Source organism: Paramisgurnus dabryanus, chromosome 4, assembly GCF_030506205.2.
Source record: "Paramisgurnus dabryanus chromosome 4, PD_genome_1.1, whole genome shotgun sequence".
NCBI lineage: Eukaryota > Metazoa > Chordata > Actinopteri > Cypriniformes > Cobitidae > Paramisgurnus > Paramisgurnus dabryanus.
Genome location: NC_133340.1, coordinates 18201833 through 18227435, shown reverse-complemented (window position 1 = coordinate 18227435; position 25603 = coordinate 18201833). Strand labels below are relative to the sequence as shown.

General features: G+C 36.8%; 1 protein-coding gene across 1 annotated transcript; it reads left to right on the top strand.

Moving 5' to 3' along the window:
* LOC135750639 (uncharacterized) lies at positions 1-25255 on the top strand. The gene is made up of 6 exons (XM_065269587.2): positions 1-158; positions 8696-8853; positions 8936-9302; positions 13219-14447; positions 21099-21483; positions 23271-25255. The coding sequence occupies exons 1-6, from the start codon at positions 140-142 to the stop codon at positions 24434-24436; spliced, it is 3324 nt and encodes a 1107-aa protein (XP_065125659.2). The 5' UTR covers positions 1-139; the 3' UTR covers positions 24437-25255.
* The last annotated feature ends 348 nt before the right edge of the window (positions 25256-25603 follow it).

Below are 25603 nucleotides of genomic sequence, written 5' to 3'. Positions count from 1 at the left end.
AGAAAGAGCTCGCGTGTGATGTGTATTTATTGCGCAGAGCCCTTGGTATGTTTGGTTTGTAGTTTCAAATATTCTCGTGTGATAAGAGGAATAAATCTGATTCATTGGAAGCTGAAGGCGATGGGAGCTTGACTTTTCCATGAATGGATCAGAAATAGGTAGGTGGGAACGTATGGATTATAACGAAGGGAAAGATAAAGAATGGTGGGGGGTCAGTAGCAAAAAAGATAAAGGGAATTAAAGAGTCAGAAATTAAATTGATGAAAGCCCAGGAAGTGAAAAAGAACAAGAGTCATTCCAGATAGAATTGAGGAATATGTGTTAGGGTTACAATTTAATTAGAAGGATTAGAAAGCATGAAGAAAGTTAACCCTTTTATGTTAACAACTACTTTGGCAAATAAGGTAAGGGAAATCGAATATGCAAAGGTTCTTAATGATGTCAATATAATAATGAGGTTTGCTAATGCAATGCAAATGGAAAAAGCTTTAAAAACTAAAGAGATGGGTAATATGTAAAGAAGAAAATGCAGTGAGGGAGACCGGAGAAAAGTTAGATGCACTGGAGTGATCACGAGTTGCCAATAAATGTTAGCATGGAGGTAATAAACAAAAAGAAGGAAATGTATTAAAAGTTCAAAGATTAAAATTAAATAAAGAAGGAGTATTGAGGGAAAGTGAATCAGTGTCAATAGAATTTGAAGGAGAGAATATTCCAAAGAAGGTATTCTTGGGATTCAGGAGTTATCCAGTGAAGATGTACATTCCAAAGCCAAAGAAATAATATAAGTGTCACAGTTTTGGGCACACTGCCAAAAATTGCAAAAGACCTCCAGTGGTGTGCAACATAGTTCCTTGGGGCCCAATGCCCTGCAGATTTTCGCTCCAAGCCTGATTAAACCTGTAGTTTTCAGGTGACTCAAAGACCTTGATTAGTTGTTCAGGTGTGCTTGATTAGAGCTGGAGCTTAACTCTGCAGGACATCAGCACTCTAGGACCGATGTTGCACACCCCTGCATTAGACAGAGAAGATGTGCAAGATGCAGAGTTGATCATGAAGTCCCAGATAGCAAGCCACCATTGAAACAATGTTAACAATCATTTGATTTATCAATGATTATCCCAATGACTCAATATCATGTTTGCACCCTCCATTAATTTTTAGAAAATATTGAAATTTCAACAAACCACCATTATGATGCTCAGTGTTTGCTTTAGTTTGAAGGAATGAATGAATCTCTGACATCATAATTCAATATTTCATCAACAAAAAAAAGCTTCATGCTGCAATGCCTGCTAGGTATCAACAGTAGTGATGGGAAGTTCGGATCATTTTTCTGATTCGGATCTTTGAATCTCGTTCATCAAAATGAACGAATCTTTTTTTGTGTCATTTCGTTCTTTTCGTTAATTTAAAATATGCCTATAATTTCACAAATTACCCCAAAATAACCACTTATGCAAACAAATATGACATTTCTAACAAGTTATGAGAAATAAAAATCCTTATTTCATTATTTCTTGATACAAGCTCTGAAACATACACAAGAGATAGAAATTATTAGCTTACTCCTAAGTCAGTCCTCGTGTACAAGTCATGGTAATGCAGCCAAAGCCAAAATATAAGAAACGGAACTCCATATTTATCACATTTGTACGCCTCCTCTCGTGTCTAACTTACAGATGTTAGTTGTCAACTCGTCACTGTCTTACTGACTCTCTGTGTTCGGCCAGGCTGTGCCGTATGATATACAGCACAGGACCGGAAAGAGAAATGATTAGTTCATCATTCTCTCGAGTTCGGGACGAGTTCGAGTCTTTCGTTCGTCCTGTCAGTCAGCCTCATAGAGGCTATGCTGTCAGTACCGGAAAGATAAATGATTAGTTCATTCAAGTCTTGAGATCGGGTTCGGCCGGGTCCGAGTCCTTATGTCACGTGACCGCTGGTATATCACATTAAATACAACATTAGATTCGTATTATTGATTGCGTCTGAATGTATCCTATATTGTTTTATATTTAGTAAATTAAATACAAAATATGTGCAAAAACATTATTTGAAAAATAAAAGTTCCATCTTATTGAAGAACGAAAGACTCGGACCCGACCGAACCCGAACTCGAAAGGTGAACTAATCATTTTTCTTTCCGGTACTGGTAGTGTAGCCTCTATGGGACTGACAGGAAGAACAAAAGACTCGAACCTGTCCCGAACTCGAGACTCAAGAGAACGATGAACTAATCATTTCTGTTTCAGATTCAGAGCCCATATGTTGCGCAATGCGCATGCGCGGTCAACACAAAATGAACGAATCACTCTCTGAGACAACTCGGTAGGCCCGAGTCATATTAAAGATTCGTTCAAAATGAACGAATCGTTCATGAACGACACACCACTAATCACCAGTTGATCATTTTGTCAGAATTAGTTTGATGATTGTCACCATTGTGAATTTGTGACAGGATGAGTGTTGATGTCTGAATGTGTCAAGATTTTTATTCTGTTTAACTTTGAAACACATCTTTCTTTTCAAATGCACATATGTTTCTACTTAAACACATACAAACACTGAAAAAAAGAAAGATTTTACTTAATGAAAGTCAAGAGTCAAGGGCTTAAATAAAGCAAACTCTGATCACCATAATTGCGATTTATAGACCCCTTTACTGTTTGTACACAATGATGACGTGGCAACATATGCACGTGCAGTTTGGCAACGGAAGTATGGCAAGAATCAGCAGTAAGCAACACCGACAGAGAAAGTTATTTTAAAAAGTTGACATTTTCAACACAGCTACCAGATCCGTGTACTATAGTGGAGTGGATAGAAGACGTAAGCAGATGGCCAAATATAAAGTGGCCAGTGGCCCTATACATATATACGTATATTAGTATATTATATTAGTGCAACCAAACACCACAACCGAGGAAGATTTACATTAGAAAGTTTACTGAGCATGAATGGTTGGGTACAGATTATAGTGCTGATGACTTTTCTAAAGGATTCAGGGATATACAGTAGGATTTGAGGTAATTAGAGAAAGTGAGGTAACCGTGTGCCATATGGACATACCGTGTTTCCATGATAACACCGGTTAAAATTTTTTACATGATAAAAAGTCATTTCGCGATATCAATGATGTAGCAACATGATGACGTATGGTCATTAACATTCCCTAACGTGCACAGCAACAACACCTGAAAGCCAGAGCAGCATGTCGCAACATGGAGGTCCCTGCTGAAAAAAACATCTTAAGCAGGTCAAGCTGGTTTTAGCTGGTCTCCCAGCCTTGTCATAACTGGTTTATCATGATGGTTTAATACCACATTTTTAGCTGGTCAGGCTGGTTTAAGCTGGTCAGGCTAGTCTTAGCTGGTTTTAGCTGGTCTGGATGGATGGTCTTAGCTGGTCAGGATTGCCGGTCTTAGCTGGTTTAAGGTGGCCAGGCTGGTCTTAGTTGGTTTAAAATAGTCAGGCAGGCTGGTCTTAGCTGGATTAAGCTGGTTTTAGCTGTTTCTTGCCGTTCCTTTCCCATATTTTTTGCTATTCTGTCATAAATCTCATTACCGCAAATATTCTTAAAATATCATGATATAACTTTTAGGCTCTAATCTATTGCCCACCCCTAATGTGAGGTAGGAATGATGAATGGATAAAAGTAGCTTATAGGAAAACTGAGTAAGAGAATATTTAGGAAATGTTATTCAAATTTAGTTAGTAGTTTTGGTAGGAAATTATTTGAATATTTTTTATATTTGGGTTAATGTGGTTTTATCTATTTAATTTTTTATTTTTTTTTAATCGAGAAGGAAACCAGGAGTAAGGAAAATAGAGTGTAGACCTATTATCAGATCTACACCCTGAGCAGAGGGGAGCGGTAACGCACCTATAAGCTGGATGCTAACCGCCGTTAAAATTGAAGCAGCAGCAGAGTGTTTTATTGAGTTTTGTCTCTGTGTATTTTAGTGTTGATGATGAGAGATGAGATGGATGTGATGTGCTGTAAATCAGTAGGAACTGATCTGTCCATGCTGGATATTGATGATTTCATCACAGAAATCTCTCAGCTGAAGAAAGAGGTGGCGTTACTGGAGACAAAGCTGAGGTTAAGAGGAGATGAAGGACTGAAGAGAGAGGTTTGTACAGCTTAAACATCCTTTACCTGAATCAGACAACATCAAATCATTTCTAATCTTACTCTGTGTGTGTTTGTTGTGAATCTTCCACACAGGACTCCGAGCTCAGTCTGACTTTACTCTGTTATACTGAGTCAAAGCCCACAGACGCTCAGGACACTACAGTGTGTGACAGTAATCAGGGCTTACAGGATGAGGAATCTACTGATCAAACCTCCACAGAGTCTCTGGATTCTGTCTGGAACGCTGGAGAACAGCAGCAGATCCTGCAGACCAAACTCAACATGTGTTCAGTCAAACTCGTCGACAGTGGAAACCAAACAGAGATAAAAACAGAACCTATGGAAGAGGCAGATCACAAAGATGAGGATTATTGTGATGATTTTTTTCCTTCAGGTTTGTTTCCTCCTTTGTTTTCTATTAAGGGTCATGGGTTAAAATATTTCAATTTTTTTCATCTTTATTGCATTTTCATGTCACATTATTTCAATCTTTAGGACCGTGTTTTCTTAATTCCCAAAGATGCCTCAGAATTTATGTTGATCTTTTTGAGAGTTTAAAGTAATTGTTTGATTATGTTTCTTTTAGATGAGAAGAGCAATTTATGTTGTGACGGAGAATTGTCTTCAACATCAAAGGAGCGACTGACAGCACAAAACTTTTCCTGCATAACTGGTGGAGAGACATTGAGCTCACAGAAGAATGTAGAGAGAAAACACACAGAACAGAAACTCTTCACCTGCAGGAAATGCACGATCAGCTTTACTACTTTACAAGAGTATAAACGTCATCATTCAAAAGAGCACATAGACAAGAAGCAGCAGTTTCACTGTCAGCAGTGTGGGAAGGTTTGTGGCTCTTCTTCTAATCTAAAAGTTCACATGAGGACACACAATGGTGAAAAACCTTTCTACTGCACTGAATGTGACAAACATTTCAGCAGCAAACAAAGTCTTGTTGCTCATCAGACAATTCACACAGGAGAAAAACCATACGAGTGTTCTCACTGTGAGAAGAGATTCAGCCTAAAATCCCATCTGAGGATACACATGCGTTTACACACCAATGAGAGACCGTATCAGTGTAGTCAATGTGAAAAAACCTTTACACAGTCAAGCATTTTAAAATCACACCAAAAAACACACAGTGAAGAGAAACTCTTTCAATGTTCACACTGTGATAAACGTTTCAAGCTGAAATCTCATCTGAAATGTCACGAGAGGATTCACACTGGAGAGAAACCTCATCTCTGCTCACACTGTGGTAAGAGCTTCTCGGATCCATCTCAACTAAGACTTCATCTGAGAGTTCACACTGGAGAGAAACCGTATCACTGTGATGTTTGTGGGAAGAATTTCAGTCGACATCAAATTTTAGTGTCACACCAGAAAATTCATACAGGTGAAAAACCTTACAAGTGCTCTGAGTGTGAGAAGACGTTTGCTCAACCACATGCCCTGAAGACCCATCAGAGACTTCATACTGGAGAGAAACCGTACCAGTGCTCCATCTGTGGAGAGAGATTCACTCATTTAGGAAGTTTTCGTTCTCACCAGAAAAAAACATGCAAAGGAACAAACTACACTTGAATGAACTCAATTCAGAATGAGGTTAGGTTGTGTGATGCAGTTGATAGATATGTGTTTGGGGGGGAATAATCCAAAAGATATTGTCTTGAAAAATTAATTAAAAGTTTTCACATTATTAGCTCCTTAAGATGAAAGAGTTTATTGTTTTTGTCACTTTTGTAAGTAAATTTGAATTAAACTGGATTTGCAGATATTTTCATCTTAAACAAAATTTGGTTGGATCGGAATTATATGGCTTCAAAATAGTGATCTGTAATGTTATGTTAGACATGTTCCTTGAAAGTTTCTAATGTAGGAAATAAAGTTAAGCAAACATAAAAAGCATCCAATTTATTAATGTTTTAAGAATATTTCTTAGTTGTGTACATGTTAAAGGAATGTTACATTCTATCATGTTTCACCTGTTTTGTATATTAAAAATAATTTTCTTATATAAATGATAGAGAAATATTACATTCTTCTTTTATGAAACTTATTTCTGAATGTTCTGTAAAATTCTTGGTGTAGTAAACACAATTCACTTATTAGGTTTAGATCAGGGGTTGGCAAGTAATTTGTCATTGGTCCAAAAAACGATTTCTCTACTAGAGTGGTTCTCAACTCCAGTACTCGGGACCCACTGCTCTGCACATTTTGGATGTCTCTCATATCTGACACACTCAGTTCAGTTCATGGAATCTATCCTAACGAGCTGATGATCTGAATCAGGTGTGTTAAATAAGGGAGACCTGCACAATATACAGAGCAGTGGGTCCCGAGGACTGGAGTTGAGAACCACTGCTCTACTAGATGGTGGTCAAAACATAGTCGAAGAATAATTTAAGAAAAATAACTAGAATTGCCTGTGCAGACTGTTAGTGTCTGGTAGTGAGCCGTTACTCTGTGACAGTCATTAACAAAAAGCCACATTTGTGTGGCGCGATGTCCAGGTTTTACACTGGATAAATTAATAAGTATTAGTAAGTAGTGACACATAACCTGAGAAGTATCTTTCACCAACTTGCAACACAGACAGCCTTGCTAAAACACACAAATGTGGAAGAAGAATAAAAATAACAAAAAAGAGGACATGAATAATGTCTTTTTCCCCAAAAGCACCTTGCAACAAATTTAGCATTTTTTTCCAAATTAATTTGGCTACTTCTAGCAACATTAATGGCGTGTTTGGGTCGAACGGTTTTATTTGTCTTTTCATTTATTATGAATAATAAATATGTATTATTTTAAAGGTGCCGTTTTCCTGTGTTTTTAAAGCTATGATTGTGTTTATGTTTTGTGTGTAGAAAAACACAGTACTTTTACACAGTTTAAGTCCCGCCTTGAGAAATGCGCTATTAGTTCTGATTGTGTATTTTGTTTATTGTGTTGTGATTTGGCAGCAGCTTAGCTTAGCAGAGCCGTTTGAGCTTAGCTGGCGCATGACATATTCCTGGGGGCGGAGTTTAGTCAAAAAAAGTTTTATTGACGTCATTAAAGCAGGAAATGGAGGACTGTAGTCCAAACCGGCCGTTCACTGTAGGCTTTGAAAGGGGAATTTTGTTAAAGAAAATATATCGGCTGGTAGTGAATTTTGAGCTTTATCATTTTTTGCAGGTATTATTTATGATCTAACAGCAACCTTAGTTTTGCCTATTTAGCAGTTTTGTTGTAGATTTAGCATCTTTTCAAACTACTCTAGCAACTTTTTCCCCAAAAGCACCTTGCAACAAATTTAGCATTTTTTTTCAAAATTCATTTGGCTACTTCTAGCAACTTTTGAAAAGTTACTAAAATCTAAAGAGCCTGTATAATTGATGTTCATTTAGGTAAATTACCTACCAATACAGTGCTTAAATTGTTGTTTAATTGTTGTATTGTTAATTTCACAAGTTAAAAGAAAATAGACTATAAACTGTGAGTGTAGTTGTTCAGTATCAGTATTATTTTTAAATCTGATCAAAAAGGTCTTGTGTTTGCATTAGCCCACCATTTTTTATATATATTTTTTCAAACATATCTAAATTATATTTTTAAAATGTTTTTGCAGAAATGGGATGTTAGTTTGAGAAAACATTATGTATTTTGATATTACATAAAGATGCTGTTTTGCGTCGATATTACGTAATGACGTCATCACGCAGTAATGTCATAAAAGTCATTTCTCAACTTTTAGCAACAAATCATTCTGCCTTTAGCAAAACTTTGGAAGAGTGCTTCGAGGTTCCATTTTCTTCCTGTCTGACTTATCTTTTGCTTGAACACAGCGGTTGATGTTTGTGTCTCTTCGTTGGTTTAAACGGCATATATGTGACTCTACTGCCATCTTCTGGAGATGTTTAACTCCTACACGCAGTCCGCTGTACTAGCACCAGTCCCTTCAAACCAGCACCAAAACACTACATATCTGTCTTCTGGTATGCTGATTTTTCCAGCAGAGGTCAAGATAATTATCATACGCTTCGTCTCATTCTTTCCGTCATGTGTTTTCTTTATATTTCAAATTCTCAGCCCAAGTGCTCTACAGTTTTTGGATGTTCACAAAGTCCAGTTGTCTTCTTAATATGACGTGGGCTATTTAATTTACTGTGTCGTATTCTTGATCTAGTCATAATTGTCTCTTTCTCTATCCTCCTGCCTCTTCTCTTCATTTAATGTCGACTGATGTTGCCAATCTTTAATATTTTTTCGGTAAAATTTAAAATCTTGATGTTTTGTCTTAATTTTCTTTCTTCAGCAGTTGTTAAACTATTTTATCCACCATACAATGTAGAAACTTCAAACTTGTGTAATGAATGACACATGAAGTGTTTTGTTGAAGTGTCTTCTCTCTCCAGTACAGCAGGAGGCGCTCTGCAGCTCTTTAGTCCGCCGATAAACCCACTAAAGGAAGAAAGAAAGAGGTCGCGTGTGATGTGTTTGTTTATCCTCAGTGTTTTTCTCTCTTGAGTGTTTTATTGAGTGTAAACAGAGTCTTGTCTCTGTGTATTTTAGTGTTGATGATGGATGTGATGTGTTGTAAATCAGTAGGAACTGATCTGTCCATGCTGGATATTGATGATTTCATCACAGAAATCTCTCAGCTGAAGAAAGAGGTGGCGTTACTGGAGACAAAGCTGAGGTTAAGAGGAGATGAAGGACTGAAGAGAGAGGTTTGTACAGCTTAAACATCCTTTACCTGTTTGACAACATCAAATCATTTATAATCTTACTCTCTGTGTGTTGTGTTGTGAGGATGTGGATGTGGATGTGGTTTGTTGTGAATCTTCCACACAGGACTCTGAGCTCAGTCTGACTTTACTCTGTTATACTGAGTCAAAGCCCACAGACGCTCAGGACACTACAGTGTGTGACAGTAATCAGGGCTTACAGGATGAGGAATCTACTGATCAAACCTCCACAGAGTCTCTGGATTCTGTCTGGAACGCTGGAGAACAGCAGCAGATCCTGCAGACCAAACTCAAGATGTGTTCAGTCAAACTCACGGACTGCTCGAACCTCATGATGGAGATCAAAACTGAACCCACAGAAGAGCAAGATCACACTGAAGAAGAAGAAGAAGATTATGGTGAAGACGATGATGATGATTTTATTCCTTCAGGTATGTTTCTTCTTCCTTTACAGCTTTTATGACATTGTGTCACTCATGTCACAAGTAAAATAACATTGTTTTGGTCACATTTCATTCAAGGCTCTTAAGGAGAATTTCTGCATATTAAACATAAATCTCACCAGTATTTAGTAAAGTAACATAGTAAACACTGTCCCTGCACATGAAATTCAGACACAACTATTGAAAGAAACAAAACAGCAAGCAAGCAGAAACCTTCATCTTCTGAATATTCACCACAATGAAATGAGTAAACAGATATGCATGTATACAGCCCACCAAAAGTTTTGAGAGTACAAATCATAATCATTGAAGAGAAATTGATCTTACACAAACACACCCCATAATTTCAAAGAGTTAAATTATATCATGTTAGTATTTAATTAATATAACAAAATACCTGTAATGCCCACTTGAGATATACTGCACTGTATTAAAATATTTATTTACCATGGTTTATCAAGTTCATCAAATCATATATTACTCACCTAAAGGATTGTTAGGAACACCATACTAATACTGTGTTTGACCTCCTTTCTCCTTCAGAACTGCCTTAATTCTACGTGGCATTGATTCAACAAGGTGCTGAAAGCATTCTTTAGAAAAGTTGGCCCATATTGATATGATAGCATCTTGCAGTTGGAGATTTGTGGGATGCACATCCAGGGCACGAAGCTCCCGTTCCACTACATCCCAAAGATGCTCTATTGGGTTGAGATCTGGTGACTGTGGGGGCCATTTTAGTACAGTGAACTCATTGTCATGTTCAAGAAACCAATTTGAAAAGATTCAAACTTTGTGACATGGTGCATTATCCTGCTGGAAGTAGCCATCAGAGGATGGGTACATGGTGGTCATAAATGGTCAGAAACAATGCTCAGGTAGGCCGTGGCATTTAAACGATGCCCAATGGCACTAATGGCGCTTTTCCATTGCATAGTACCCCACGGTTTAGTTTAGTTTGGGTTGGGTCAGCTCACCTCACTTTGGGGTGGTTAGCTTTTCCATCGAGTTTAGTATCAATTCGCAGTGGGAGGGATTATAGGCGTGTCTTTATATTTGCGCTGCCTGCTGTGACATCATACAAGTGAGAGAGTCATTGTACATTCCCATACAGTTATTTATTTCTCAGTCCGCCACAAAATTAAAATTGACCACCACAAACAGATGTTTGCACATCGCATTTATAACTACCTCTGTCTCATATGACAGTTTCTGTACAAACACCCGCGGCGTCAGCCTTCGAAGGTCGCAGCCTCCAAAGTCCACAGCCAACTTAAACAAGATTGTCTAGATGATTTGACAGGGCCAGATGCGTCCCGAATAATTATTGTTTGATTATTGATGTAAATGTTCAAGGGGCTGTTTTACATGTTGGGCGTCTTCTGTTGCTACGCAACCATGAGCCATGCTCTCCGTGACAGCGAAGATCACGGAATGCGTGATCAGTTTGCTCATCATCTGCATCATCATCTGCTTGTCACCATGCAATCAGTAATCTGGTTGGGATATTGGAATGTTCGCCCAGAGAAGAGTTGTAACTCTGTGTTACTCAGCTGTTACTCAGGGAAGAGCTGCCGCAGAGTTTGTTATTTCAAGTCACAGCTTCCATTGGCTACACATAATGAGGAGTGTGATCGGGAGATGTAATGCAACACACATATTAAACTACGAATTGTCACTGTCATTCGGATTTGCCCCTGTTATATGAAGTAGGTAGCGAGTCTTATTATAATTATATCACCCCTTCATCTGCATTACCCAACCACAGTGCTGCCATTTAGAGCAAAGAGAAAGAGAGAGAAAAAATTGATTGATTACTTCAATTTCAACAAACCACCATTATGGCGATCAGTGTTTGCTTTTCATCAGCTCATCTGCATTTTAAAGGACACACCCAAAAACAGCACATTTTTGCACTTATAGAGTGGCTATTTTAACATGTTATAATACATTTCACCGACCTAATTTTCACATACGCACTCATAAGTATTTGAACAGCCTGCTATTTTGCAAGTTCTCCCACTTAGAAATCATGAAGGGGTCTGAAATTGTCATCGTAGGTGCATGTCCACTGTGAGAGACATAATCTTAAAAAAATTCACAATGTATGATTTTTTTAACTATGTATTTGTATGATACAGCTGCAAATAAGTATTTGAACACCTGTCTATCAGCTAGAATTCTGACCCTCAAGACTTGTTAATCTGCCTTTAAAATGTCCACCTCCACTCCATTTATTATCCTAAATTAGATGCACCTGTTTGAGGTCGTTAGCTGCATAAAGACACCTGTCCAACCCATACAATCAGTAAGAATCCAACTACTAACATGGCTAAGACCAAAGAGCTGTCCAAAGACACTAGAGACAAAATTGTACACCTCCACAACGCTGGAAAGGGCTACGGGGAAATTGCCAAGCAGCTTGGTGGAAAAAGTCCAATGTTGGAGCAATCATTAGAAAATGGAAGAAGGTAAACATGATTCTCAATTTTCCTTGGACTGGGGCTCCATGCAAGATCTCACCTCGTGGGGATTCAATGATCCTAAGAAAGGTGAGAAATCAGATCAGAACTACACAGGAGGAGCTGGTCAATGACCTGAAAAGAGCTGGGACCACCGTTTCCAAAGTTACTGTTGGTAATACACTAAGACGTCATGGTTTGAAATCATGCATGGCACGGAAGGTTCCCCTGCTTAAACCAGCACATGTCCAGGCCCGTCTTAAGTTTGCCAATGACCATTTGGATGATCCAGAGAAGTCATGGGAGAAAGTCATGTGGTCAGATGAGACAAAAATATAACTTTTTGGCCACTAAACGTGTTTGGATGAAGAAGAATAATGAGTACCATCCCAAGAACACCATCCCTACTGTGAAGCATGGGAGTGGAACCATCATGCTTTGGGGTGTTTTTCTGCACATGGGTCAGGGCGACTGCACTGTATTAAGGAGAGGATTACCTGGGCCATGTATTGCAAGATTTTGGGGAACAACCTCCTGCTCTCAGTTAGAGCATTGAAGATGGGTCGAGGCTGGGTCTTCCAACATGACAATGACCCGCAGCACACAGCCAGGATAACCAAGGAGTGGCTCTGTAAGAAGCATATCAAGGTTCTGGTGTGGCCTAGCCAGTCTCCAGACCTAAACCCAATACCTGGGGAAAAACTACAGGAAACGTTTGACCTCTGTAATTGCAAAGAAGGGCTACTCTACCAAATATTAACATTTACTTTCTCAGGTGTTCAAATTAGGGATGCCACCGATACCACTTTTTTGGAGTACGAGTACTTGCATTTCAGTACTTGCCGATACCGATACGGAGTACTTAATAAAAAAACATTATTTAAATTTACAGGTAACAGCTTTAGTCATATAATTTACCAAAAAACAAAGGACTAGTTTTCCAGTTTGTTGTAAACTCTGCCTCTTTGGACAACACAAGAGGCATTAACCCCTTACACGCCGCTCAAACATAGACATTTCTCAGACCGTGGTATCGATTCCAGGTATCGGGGGACTTTTAACGAGTACGAGTACTTTAGAAAATGTGGTATCGAGGCCGATACCCGATACCAGTATCGGTATCGGTACATCCCTAGTTCAAATACTTATTTGCAGCTGTATCATACAAATAAATAGTTAAAAAATCATACATTGTGATTTCTGGATTTTTTTAGATTATGTCTCACACAACTTCTATGACAATTTCAGACCCCTCCATGATTTCATAGTGGAAGAACTTGCAAAATAACAGGGTATTCAAATCCTTATTTTCCTCACTGTATTTGACATCTTTAAAAATCTCATAATATGACCATTTTAAAACTATGCTTCATTATTTGATGAAATCGGAAAACTGTTCAAACATTCCATTCTTTGTGTTTATATTAATATGTTTCTTTCAGATGAGAAAAGTGATACATGTTCTGATGGAGAATCATCCAGAACATTAAAGGAGCGACCGACAGCACAAACTCTTTCCTGCATCACCTGTGAAAAGACATTCAGCTCACAGAGACGTTTAGAGACACATGAGAGAAAACACACAGAACAGAAACTCTTCACCTGCAAGAGATGTGAGATCAGCTTTACTAGCTTACAAGAACATAAACGGCATCATTCAAAAGTGCACAGAGTGAAGAAGAAGCGGCAGTTTCATTGTGAGCAGTGTGATAAAGTTTATTCCTCCCTTTCTAAACTGAAAGTTCACATGAGGACACACAGTGGTGAAATGCCAACATTCAGCTTGGAAAGACATGAGAGAAAACACACGGATCAGAAACTCTTCACCTGCAGGAGATGTGAGTTGACCTTTACTACCCTTAGAGAGCTGAGACTTCATTCAAAAGTGCACAGAATAAAGAAGCACTGTGAGCAGTGTGGTAAAGGTTATCTCTCCTCTACTAGTCTAAAAGTTCACATGATGACACACAGTGGTGAAAGACCGTTCCAGTGCAGTAAATGTGACATGCGTTTCAGAACCAGGGATACTCTTATTGGTCATGAGAGAATTCACACGGGAGAAAAACCGTACAAGTGTCCTCACTGTGAGATGAGTTTCAGCCAAAAAGCCTATCGGAAGAAACATGTGTTTTTACACACCAATGAGAGACCGTATCAGTGCAATCAATGTGACAAAGCCTTTAGGGATTCAGGTTGTCTAAAGTCACACCAAAAAACACACTCTGATAAACTCTATCAATGTTCACACTGTGATAAACGTTTCCGTTATAAATGTCATCTGATATGTCACGAGAGGATTCACACTGGAGAGAAACCTTACCTGTGCTCTCAATGTGGAAAGGGATTTGCTGATCCAAGTACTTTTAAAGAGCATCAGAGAGTTCACACTGGAGAGAAACCTTATCCGTGCAGTGTTTGTGGGAAAAGATTCAAGCGACATTACGGTTTAGTGTCACACCGGAGAACACATACAGGAGAAAGACCTTACAAATGCTTTCTGTGTGAGAAGACATTTACTCAAGCGGTTCTTCTGAGAATCCATCTGAGAGTTCACACTGGAGAGAAACCTTACGTCTGCTCCATCTGTGGAGAAAGATTCGCTAATGTAGGACCTTTTAAGACTCATCAGAAGAAACATGTTCAAAGCGACCTAAACTATGAAAAAGACTTTGTTAAAAAATAACAACCAAATGTCAGAACAGTGGTATAATTGTACAAAAAAGATATTATCAACATCGTTTAGCTTTATGGTAGATTTTGTCTTACATTTGCATGAGTATGTGTAGATTGAGTAGTATACCTGAGTTCTGTTAGTTAAGTTAGAAATAGTTAACTGCTTGCTGTGCATTAAAGGTGGTGTGTGTAAATTTTAGTGCCATCTAGTGCAACAAACAGCTCACCCCTCAATTTCAAAACGCATATGGTAGCCGGCACAGAACTTGTCGTCATCTAAGACAATGTAATGAAGAAACACGCTCTATAAATAGCACAGTTTGTCCATTAAGAGCTACTATAGAAACATGACGCCAACTTCCATGTAAGGGGACCCGTGGTGTTTGAAGATGAAAACGGCTCATTCTAAGGTAATTAAAACACATTACATTTCACAACTACAAACACAAATACATTTCATTCATCATCTTTATACATCACTTATAATATAGTTGTGTATATTATATTGCATTTCTGTCAAGAGATTTTTCTAGAAGTTACACAATGCACCTTCAAAGGACTTTAAATGCACCACGCGGAGGAAAGAACCACCAGATGCGAAGTAGCATTTGACCGCTTATTCCATGGTCATTTGCCAAAACAAATTCAAACTATTATTGCTTACGGCAGCGCAATATTTGACCAATGTTTAAAAATCACAGCTATATTCGTCAGTTGGGGTACATAGATCTGCCCACTTTGGGTCAGATAAATGCAGACATAAGGTAGAGCGATAAAATTACATTTATTTATTTGTGTAATTAGATGGAGAGAAAGAGATCAAAGGTTGAATATATGCCAATGGCATCTCTTATAGGCGGCGCTTACTTTAAGTATACTTAAAAATAGACAGGAAGGAAGCAATGCTTTAACATTATATTTATTGAAATGCATTAATACAATCAAACAAAAAAGTTACTATGTTTACTAATGTTTGAGGCAGTGTTTGGTAAATTGCTCAAAAGTAATCTTTAATCATGTAATTAGATTACTGTACAAATTACTCTCTCCCAAAGTATTTAATTACTTATAACTAGTTACTTTAAGGATTTAACAAGGAAATGAACCCAAATGCAGACGTTGACAACAATGAATAATTTATTATACAAAACAGGGAAAACAAAACCCACAAGGGGGCAAAACAAGACAGGATGAACGCAACATTAAACTAAACATAAACCAACAATAACTCTTCACTACATATAACAGACTAGACTAAATATTCTTAATACTCACAGATGCAAGACACAGGAACAAGACAAGGATTGTAACAAGACGCACGAGCACAGAACAGCAAACACAAGGACAATAAATAGGGACAAAATAAATTACATACAGCTGGAAATCATTACGAGTAAGGGATCAGGGAGAAAGAGACGAGACCCGGGAAATGCGTGGTCAGAATAACCCAATACTAAAACCACGCATCTCCCACATAGAACATGGTACTGCCAGGACCCCGAATACAAAGACTAGATATAATTCAACACATGCTTCTGACGGGTCTGACAGTTACTTTCTAAATCCCATTTAGTAAATTATGCAAATATAGGCTTGAAATAAACTCAAATAAATCATATAAAAGTACATTAATTATTCTGGTCAAACTTTTTAAGGTCCAATTTTCACTATTAACTACTTTTGCCTCAATATCCTCCTAATTACTGCTTATTAATTCTTTGTAAAGTAGTTGTTAAGTTTAAGATAATTAAATTACAGTAACTAGTTACTAATTAACTAGTTACACCCAACACTAGTTTAAGGGAAGCAGCACATTCATTCAGAAAACTTCATTCATTCAAACTGACTGGATATATTTTGGTGCATTAAATGTTTTTATTGCAGGCCTTCCACCTGATCAGAATCAAGAATTCCAACAGAATAATGTTAATAGTTAAGCATTATTAAGCATTATCTACACTCTTAAAATGAATGTGTTTAAACAACACATGTTGTGTCTAGTTAAGGACAACACATCCTAACAACTAGACACATCTCTGTGTTATTTTTGGAACACATTTGTTACATTTGGTTAGCTTTTCTAATTTCTTCAAAGGCATGACTTATCTTTAATTCAAATATCAAACTATTTGCACAGAGTTATATTTCACATCTTCATATTATCCCAAATGTTTTCAACATTCTTAAATTGAGAGAATTCACAGTTTTAAAATGTTCTGCCCCTGTTAAGGGTCGCTGGTCAATTGTGTTATTGGTCAATTTTCAGGGTTTTTTATCCTTTGAACCTTCAAAGGGCTCTAAACCGTCTCATCCAAGGCATAAGGGTTTTATCTAGCGAAGCAATCATAATTTTTGCCAAAATAATTTTAAAAAGTTCTTTGAAACCATAACTTCTCGTCTTGCACTAGCCGTGTGACGCGCCATGGTGACCTTACGTATTACCCAATCACAATGAAAAGCTTTTGGAGAAAAATCCTGAAATGTTTTTCTCAAAAAAGGTAATTTCTTTTCGACTGAACAAAGAAAAACATTAACATTTTTTATGATATTATCAGAGTGAGTAAATGATAAAAAGTGGAATATTCCTTTAACTTATAAAAAAATGTCTTTTTCATCTATATTAAAGTTTATATCGGTAGTGTTTTACATATTATTGTTATTATAATTATCTGGTTAAATTTATTTTATTGGTACATAAAACATAGGCCTATTCGTCTTTTGCATGAGCTCTTAGTTTCCTGATATATTGTAGTGTTGTGTAATGGTCACAAGTTATGCAGATTAAACAAAAAAATAGGCTTACATGTTTTGTTAGACGGTGATTTATTTAGATGGATTTTTACTTTGAACGTTGTGTAATCAATATTAGAAATAGACTGCATCAGATATAGAGTCATTTTAAGAGTGCACAGACAGAACCAATATACAGCATACGTTTAATTTCTCCACTGCTTACATCCACTTAGGACAGTGTTTAGAAGAAAACTTGAACTTGGGTTGCATTTGCGATGTCTTTACCATTTGTGCGCTGTCAGAAGCATTGCGATGCGGCCTTCTGAGGATGCTCTTCAGCACATACCAAACTTCTCAAACAGCACTTCAAATGGTTAAACCTAAAAAAGTTTTTTTTTCGACATAAAATTTCACTTTAGATTCACTGTAGGTAAAGAAATTAAAGTTAAATACAAATTTTAGGTGTTACCAATTGAATTTTTTTTTAGTTCATCCAACTTTTTACAGTGTGTAACAGAACACTAAACATTAACATATCTTTTTATTTCATCTTGATAAAAAATACACAATAGCACTTAATTTGCTCTCATCACTCAGTCCCATGCAAAGCATGCTGGGAACTGGAAATCTGCCTAAATTTGAAAAGATCACGTTGAATAAATATATGTAAAATAACTAAACTAGAGCCCTTTTCACACACACATTCCGGAAAATACACGTAAAATGCATCCTGGATTTTTCCGGAATGGTTAGTTTTTGTTTGTTCACACTGCCAAGATTACACGGCATCTGGTGGTCCCGGAAAGACACGTGACCTGTTGAAAGTCCCGCCCTCTCTTCTACGCAGCGTCTGAAGTTTGCATATTATATATTATTTCTCTCTCCAGAAACAACTCGCGTGCATTTTTGTTTATAATAAGACTACAAAGGAGCGCGTGAATGCACAGTTCTATGCTGGTGAATGATCTCAACTTCAGAGTGGATATTTGACATGCGGGTATTTTCGTTTATTATAGCTCAAATGAGCACGTGACGCAATATTCTTTTATGCTGCTGAATGATCTCCGTTTCAACGCAGTGAGTAACGAGCTAACTTACTTGATATCTGCTTCAGTCCAGTTTGCTGACATTTCTCATCGTGAATGTTGTAAATCCATCATTTTAAAGAGTTGAACCAACTTCATGTTGCCATGACACGCGCGTCCTCACTACGGCACGTGCGTCATTGTTTATGCGTCTCATATATCATTTCCTGATAACTGCTTCAATCTAGTTTGCAACATTTCTCGTGGTGAATGTTTATATGCATGTTATGTCTCGTTGTAAGGAGCTGAACCATAACTTGTGTTGTGATGATGACGCGTCCTCACTTCGACACACCCTTTAGGGCATTCTTGCGGCTTCTTGTTCACACAGAGGGTTACCCGCGTATCTGACTAGGTCCTCTTTCCGGCAACGATCCCAGAAGATTAATGGAACGAGTTTTTGTTCACACAGACGCTTGTCTGGCAATTTTACGGGTATTATCTGGGACCAGAGGTCTGTGTAAATGTGGTTTAAATGATGTTTGAGATACTTGACTGAATCATGTTCTTTCAAAATGAAAGTTAAACTAAAAAGTTCCAATTTCAATTCCGTTTAAAATTATGCAGTTACGTTTGAAACAGCATCGGTCAGGTTAAATGGAAATGAATTTTTAAATAAAGTGAACAGCAACAACAACAAAAAAAACTTTTGAGTGCAGGTGCAGAATTGAGTCAAAATAATAATAATAATCTTGGATTTTAGGCCCGCATGTGAAATGAAGCTGCACTGGCTTAAACTTTAATAACTTAACAAACATGATGTCCACTAATAATAATTTTAAGTTTTGTTTTGTCACATTGTTTGCTGGATTGTAATAGCAAAGTGTGTTTAAAAATGGACGTGACTGATGTGCAAGTGTAACTTGACTATGTGAAATGAATATATATATATTTTGTGATTTCTGATCAATTTGGCACATCTTTATATAAACATAATATGGTGTAAGTAAGGCTTTTGATTGCTGTAAGCCTATCTAGAATCGCAGGCGTGTAAATTGCAGCTTATCTGTTAACCTAAACTGAACAACATGTTTATTTTTCTGTCAATAAATGCTTTAAGTCCTCTATATTGTGCTGAAGTCATTGTTTTTATATAGTATAATAGAATATCTGAATACAATGTGTGAAGCATATGATTTAATTAAAAATGTGTTATATTCTTTAAATATATCAATATTTCCATGAATGGATTATTTTCTATTACAGATTTGATCCTCCTTTGTTTATAAATAGATTATAATCAAATACAATGCTTTAGGCTTTTTCACTGTCATTAAGTCAATAAATGGAACTAATAAGAAAAATAGGTGGTGTGTTTCACATTAGATTCAAGATTACATAGAAAGTTAGCAAGAATATCATGAATAGCAGTTTATAGCATTGCCTGTTATGTTGTATAAGTGTACCCAGCACCAGACATCTACAAAACTGAGCTAATAAATTAAGTTAGTGTAACACTAGGGGAATGTTCCCAGAATGGTCTGCTTACAAAAACTAACACACTATAGGTTGGTTTCCCGGACAGGGATTAGCTTAAACCAGGACTAGACCTGAGTTTAATTCAGAAATATAACTAGTTTTAACAATCATGACTTACTAAAAACATTACCTATGTGCATTTTGAGGCAAAACAAAGGGCACTGATGTATTTTAAGATATGTCAGTGCAAGTTTTATCAATTTGGAGAGCTCATACATTTATTTTAGTCTAGGAATAGTCTAATCCCTGTCCCGGAAACCGCTTAAAAATACATGAAGAAAACTTTCCAGGGAACCAAAAACAAACCCTAGAAAATAATGTTCAAAAATGTTCGTGCAAAAACGAGATAACTCTGTTATTTTAATTTTTCAAAATCTTGTTTTTTGGTTCTCCTTTCCAATTAATATCAATTTAACTGCAGTTGGTTTGTTTTGCTTTAAACCTTCATAACTTAAAAAATACAGCTAAGTAGCACCATAAAACAAAATAATAGCCTGATAACACAATAACAAACATGTTTTGACAAAAATATTAAAAACTGAGTTATCTCGTATTGCACCGAAACTCTTCATATAATGAAGTTGGGTTACAAATAAGCCAGTTTTGGTTGTTTTTAGGAGTGTGGGCAATTTTTTTTATTGTAACAAATAGTAGTCACTATAATACATTAAAGGTTCTCTAAGCGAATTCACGTGTTTTAGACCATAAAACATTTTTTTGTTACATATAGCAAACATCTCCTCACTATCTGCTTGCTTCCTGTCCGCTGATTAAACTGTTAAAAAACGCGATCTCTTTAGACAACCCAGCCTCCACAAACTGTAATAATAACAAACCGGCCAAACCTACACCAGAAACCATAACAAAGTGTTCCAGCCAATAAACGCCAAGAAGGATTTGGGGATGGGGGTTGGGCGCGTTCATGAAAGCACAGAAGGGAGGAGGAGGGGTAGGAGTTAACTACGCTCAGTTTGTTTGAAAACACATTTCAAATATCAACACACAGATTCGCTTAGAACCCCTTTAAAGGGATAGTTTACTTTAAAATGAAAAATCTGTCATTATTTACTCATCCTCATGTTGTTCTAAACCTGTATGAATTTCATTTTTTCTGATGAATAGTGACCATTGACTATAGCTTTAATTGAATTCCTCTCTAAATAACTGATATTTATAATAGTAACCTTCGAATTACATTTATTTTTCTTTTTTGTATAAAAAACACTTTATAATTGTTTAAAAGAGTGTTGAGTGTCTTTTCTCTCCAGTACAGCAGGAGGCGCTCTGCAGCTCTTTAGTCCGCCGATAAACCCACTAAAGAAAGAAAGAAAGAAAGAGCTCTCGTGTGATGTGTTTGTGTATCCTCAGTGTTTTTCTCTCTTGAGTGTTTTATTGAGTGTAAACAGAGTCTTGTCTCTGTGTATTTTAGTGTTGATGATGAGATGGATGTGATGTGCTGTAAATCAGGAACTGATCAGGGCTTACAGGATGAGGAATCTACTGATCAAACCTCCACAGAGTCTCTGGATTCTGTCTGTAACGCTGGAGAACAGCAGCAGATCCTGCAGACCAAACTCAAGATGTGTTCAGTCAAACTCATCGACTGCACAAAACTCATGATGGAGATCAAAACTGAACCGACAGAAGAGGAAGATCACACTGAAGAAAAGGAAGATAACACTGATGATGATGCAGATAAAGATGGGGATTATGATGATGATGATTTTATTCCTTCAGGTATGTTTTTATTCTTTCATGAGATTCTTTTTTTTATTAAAGAGGACCTTACATCTATCATATCATAGATTTCTTTGTTATGTAAAGTAAGATTATTTTAACAAGGTAGCATTAAGCCTCGGAAACTTGTGTTTATTTATGTGTGCTCCCTGGAGGGCAGAAGTGCATTAAAGCTTGTTTCTCTGTATGCTTAAGATTTCTTTGAAATTGTCAAGAAAAAAGATTAAATACATTTTGTGTATTTATATTCATGTTAGGTACTTGGTATGTTTAAACTTTTGTGATATTTTCCCTTACATCAAACTGCTATTTAGGTTGAGCAATAGTTAATATGCTTAAAGGTAAAATTCTACTGCAAATCAGAAAATAGCCATGTTGTTAATACACTGTGTGCATTACATACTACTTCGACAGAGGAATCCCACACTTGTTTTCTTGTAATATAATAAACTTCATAATAAACGACTGGCCATTAAATTACTTGAAAATAATCCACAACCGAGGTGGTGACATGGCCACAACATGAAGCTGAGTTACATTGTGGGTGTGCACTATGCTTGATTCTCATTGGCTGAGAAATGTTCCATGGGTGTTGATTATTATTTTTCAATAACAGTACACCTAAGCTGTCATATGTCTTAAAAATAGGCAACAGAGGAATATTTTTTATAACGGTGGTATAAGCAGAATAATTGACTCCTGTCCTCTGAATTATTTAAAAATAATGCACACTGTGTCGCGCTGCATTACCACCTTTGGTGTGCATTATTTTCTTATAATTCAACGGCCCATCGTCAATTATTCCTTAGTTATTTTCTTTGTGAGAATTTAAAGACATTTATGGGAATATATGATATTTATTTGAACATTTAGGGAAATTTATATGGACTATATCATATACAAACATAAATAAACATTTTCTTTGGTCATAAACAGACATGCATGCAAGGTAATAGAAATTTTGAAGAAATCCTGATAATTAGGTTCATCATGCCATGGATTTATTTGATAAATAATAAATGCAGACTTGATGAGCATAAGAGACTTCTTTTAAAACCATGAAAAATAGTACTTTTGGGGTGGTAAAGTAATTCTGTATGATAACAGAAAGCAGAATGTAGAAGAAAGAGCATCACAGCTTGAGCTAGCTACATGATCATAAATGTTCAATTAAATGGTGCTAACTTACATTTAGAAATTTGATTTACTGGCATCAAAAAAATGCAGGGGGTGTGGCCTTAATGGCCATTCAGTAAGCAGTCTGCGCATGTGACTGAGAAATGTGCAATATAATTCAACTGAAATTGCATAAAAGCTTGAAACTAAATTATGCTGAATTTTTTTTTATTACATTTATGTTACCTGTTATAGGCAACTCTGCAATCTTATAAATTCCTATTTTATTCCCATAAATTCCTGTTAATTCCCATGAATGTTTCCAGCCTAGAAAATTCTCAACATTTTGCAAGCCTAGTTAAAATCGGCGTAGTGATATGGAACTGTAATGCGGTCGACAGACCCGGAACTACTTCATAGGTTGTGTTTACTAAAAAACAATGCATCCTTAAAATGTTAATCAACCATTCAGAATGAAGAATTCAACAGCCCCTTAATATAAAATAAAAACATTTATTAACATAGCTTTATAAAGCTCTTTAAAGGGACTTAACAAATGTCATCTGTCTTGCAAATGTAGAAAAAGATACAGAATACCAATTCTTGTTTACTGTGTTTACAATATTTGTGTTAATAAGTCAAAACAGATATTGAATGCTCTTGTGTTTCAGATATGAAGAGTGAATCAAGTTCTGAAGAAGAATCCTCTACATCAAAAGAGCGACTGACAGCACAAACGCTTTCCTGCAGGAGATGTAAGATCAGCTTTACTACCTTACAAGAGAAGAAACTTCATTTAGAAGAGCACAGAGAGAAGAAGAAGTTTCACTGTGAGCAGTGTGGGAAAGTTTGTCTCTCTTCTTCTAGTCTGAAAGTTCACATGAGGACACACAGTGGGGAAAAGCCTTTCCACTGCACTGAATGTGACAAATATTTCCGCAGAAAACAAACTCTTGATGTTCATAAGAGGATTCACAAAGGAGAAAAACCATACGAGTGTCCTCAATGTAAAAAGAGATTCAGCCACAAACCTTATATAAAGAAACATATGCTCTTACACACCAATGAGAGACCGTATCAGTGCAGTGAATGTGACAAATATTTCAGCAGCAAAGGAAGTCTTGTTGCTCATAAGAGAATTCACACAAGAGAAGAAACATATGAGTGTCCTCACTGTGAGATGAGATTCAGACAAAAAGCCCTTCTGAAGAAACATGTGCTTATACACACCAATGAGAGACCGTATCAGTGCAATCAATGTGATAAAGCCTTTAGGTTTTCGGCTACTTTAAGGGCACACCAAAGAACTCACTCTGAGAAACAATATCAATGTTCACACTGTGACAAACGTTTCTATCATAAATCTTATCTGATAATCCATGAGAGAATTCACACGGGAGAGAAACCTTATCTCTGCTCTTACTGTGGTAAAAGCTTTGCTGATCCAAGTACTTTTAAAGAGCATCAGAGAGTTCACACTGGAGAGAAACCTCATCAGTGTAATGTTTGTGGAAAGCGCTTCACACGTCACGGTGCATTTAATGTTCATCAGAAAATTCACACCGGGGAAAAACCTCATCGCTGCATTTTGTGTGGGAAGAATTTCAGTCGACGTGGCAATTTAGTGACGCACCTAAGAATTCATACAGGTGAAAAACCTTACAGATGTGCTCAGTGTGGAGAGGGGTTTAATCAAGCGGTTCTTCTGAGAATCCATCAGAGAGTTCATACAGGAGAGAAACCTTACCGCTGCTCCATCTGTGGAGAGAGATTTGCTAATGTAGGACCTTTCAAGACTCATCAGAAAAAACATGCTGAAGAACAAACTGACAAATAACTTGCATTGTTACAAACACAATTCAGATTTGTAGTAGACTTTGTATTTTCTGTATTGTAATTATAACAGTTGATTGAGCTTTACATTTTTTTTTTCGATTCCTAAACGACAGTGGGCACAACTGGAGTCACATGTGCAAAACTCTAACTACAGTCTGCACAGCAGCAGTTCATGTGGACCAAACTCTAGTTCATTTTTCATTGCTTGAACACAGTTTTCAAAACTCTACACACTTATCCCATGACTTAAACCACAACCTGCACAACACTGTGGATTTACAGCACTTTGTTCAAATGCTGACACACTGCTTTCAAAACTGGGAACCACACATTCAAAACAGAAAAGATTTCAGCATTGTGCCTTTCAAACACTGCTGATTCCAATTTCAGCTGAAAGGCTAAGCAGGTGTCTTGTTTAGCCCCTCAAATATTTGTTCGAATTACACTATGTACTTTTAGTTTCTACCTTTTTTTCCTCATTACTGTAATTCAGGTAATTACTACAGATTATTGAAGGAAACTGCTTATTCTCATTTACCTTAAAGAATTATGTTTTACAAATGTAAATAAATCATGTGAAAGAATGGCACTTTTTTCTTTGAAGAAAATATTACTGTGTATGAAGTCATTAAATAGTTCAAACTATAAAGATGAAAAGTTAGTATTTTCTGTATTGGTGTTTGATGTTAGTGTTTTTCCTCTCAGTGTGTTCTGAGTGACAGTGTGTGTTATCTCAGTGAGGGTTGTGCTTTGTGTTTGGCTGCACTGAGCTGTTTTGAGTCATGTGTTAAGAGTTGTGTTGCTTAAAGTGAGTTTTGCAGGTGAAATCCCTGCAAAAAAAAAAAACAATAAAACCATTACATAAAATTCTAATGGTTTCCATTAGCTTTTACCTATAAAACCACTACACTGTGGTGTGTTTTGGGCCATATTCCATAAGAACCAATAAAATTCCCAATAAAACCAATAAAATTTTCTGTAATGGTTTTATTGTTTTTTTCAGCAGGGATGAACAGTTTACCTCAGGTGACTGTTGGTAGTGCAGACTGTAGTTAGAGTTTTGCACATGTAGCTCCAGTTGTGCTCACTGTCGTTTAGTGGACTCACTTTGCCTGGATAATTCATTACAGTTTAATGATGAACTTGCTGTAGTTTTTTTTTTTTTAGT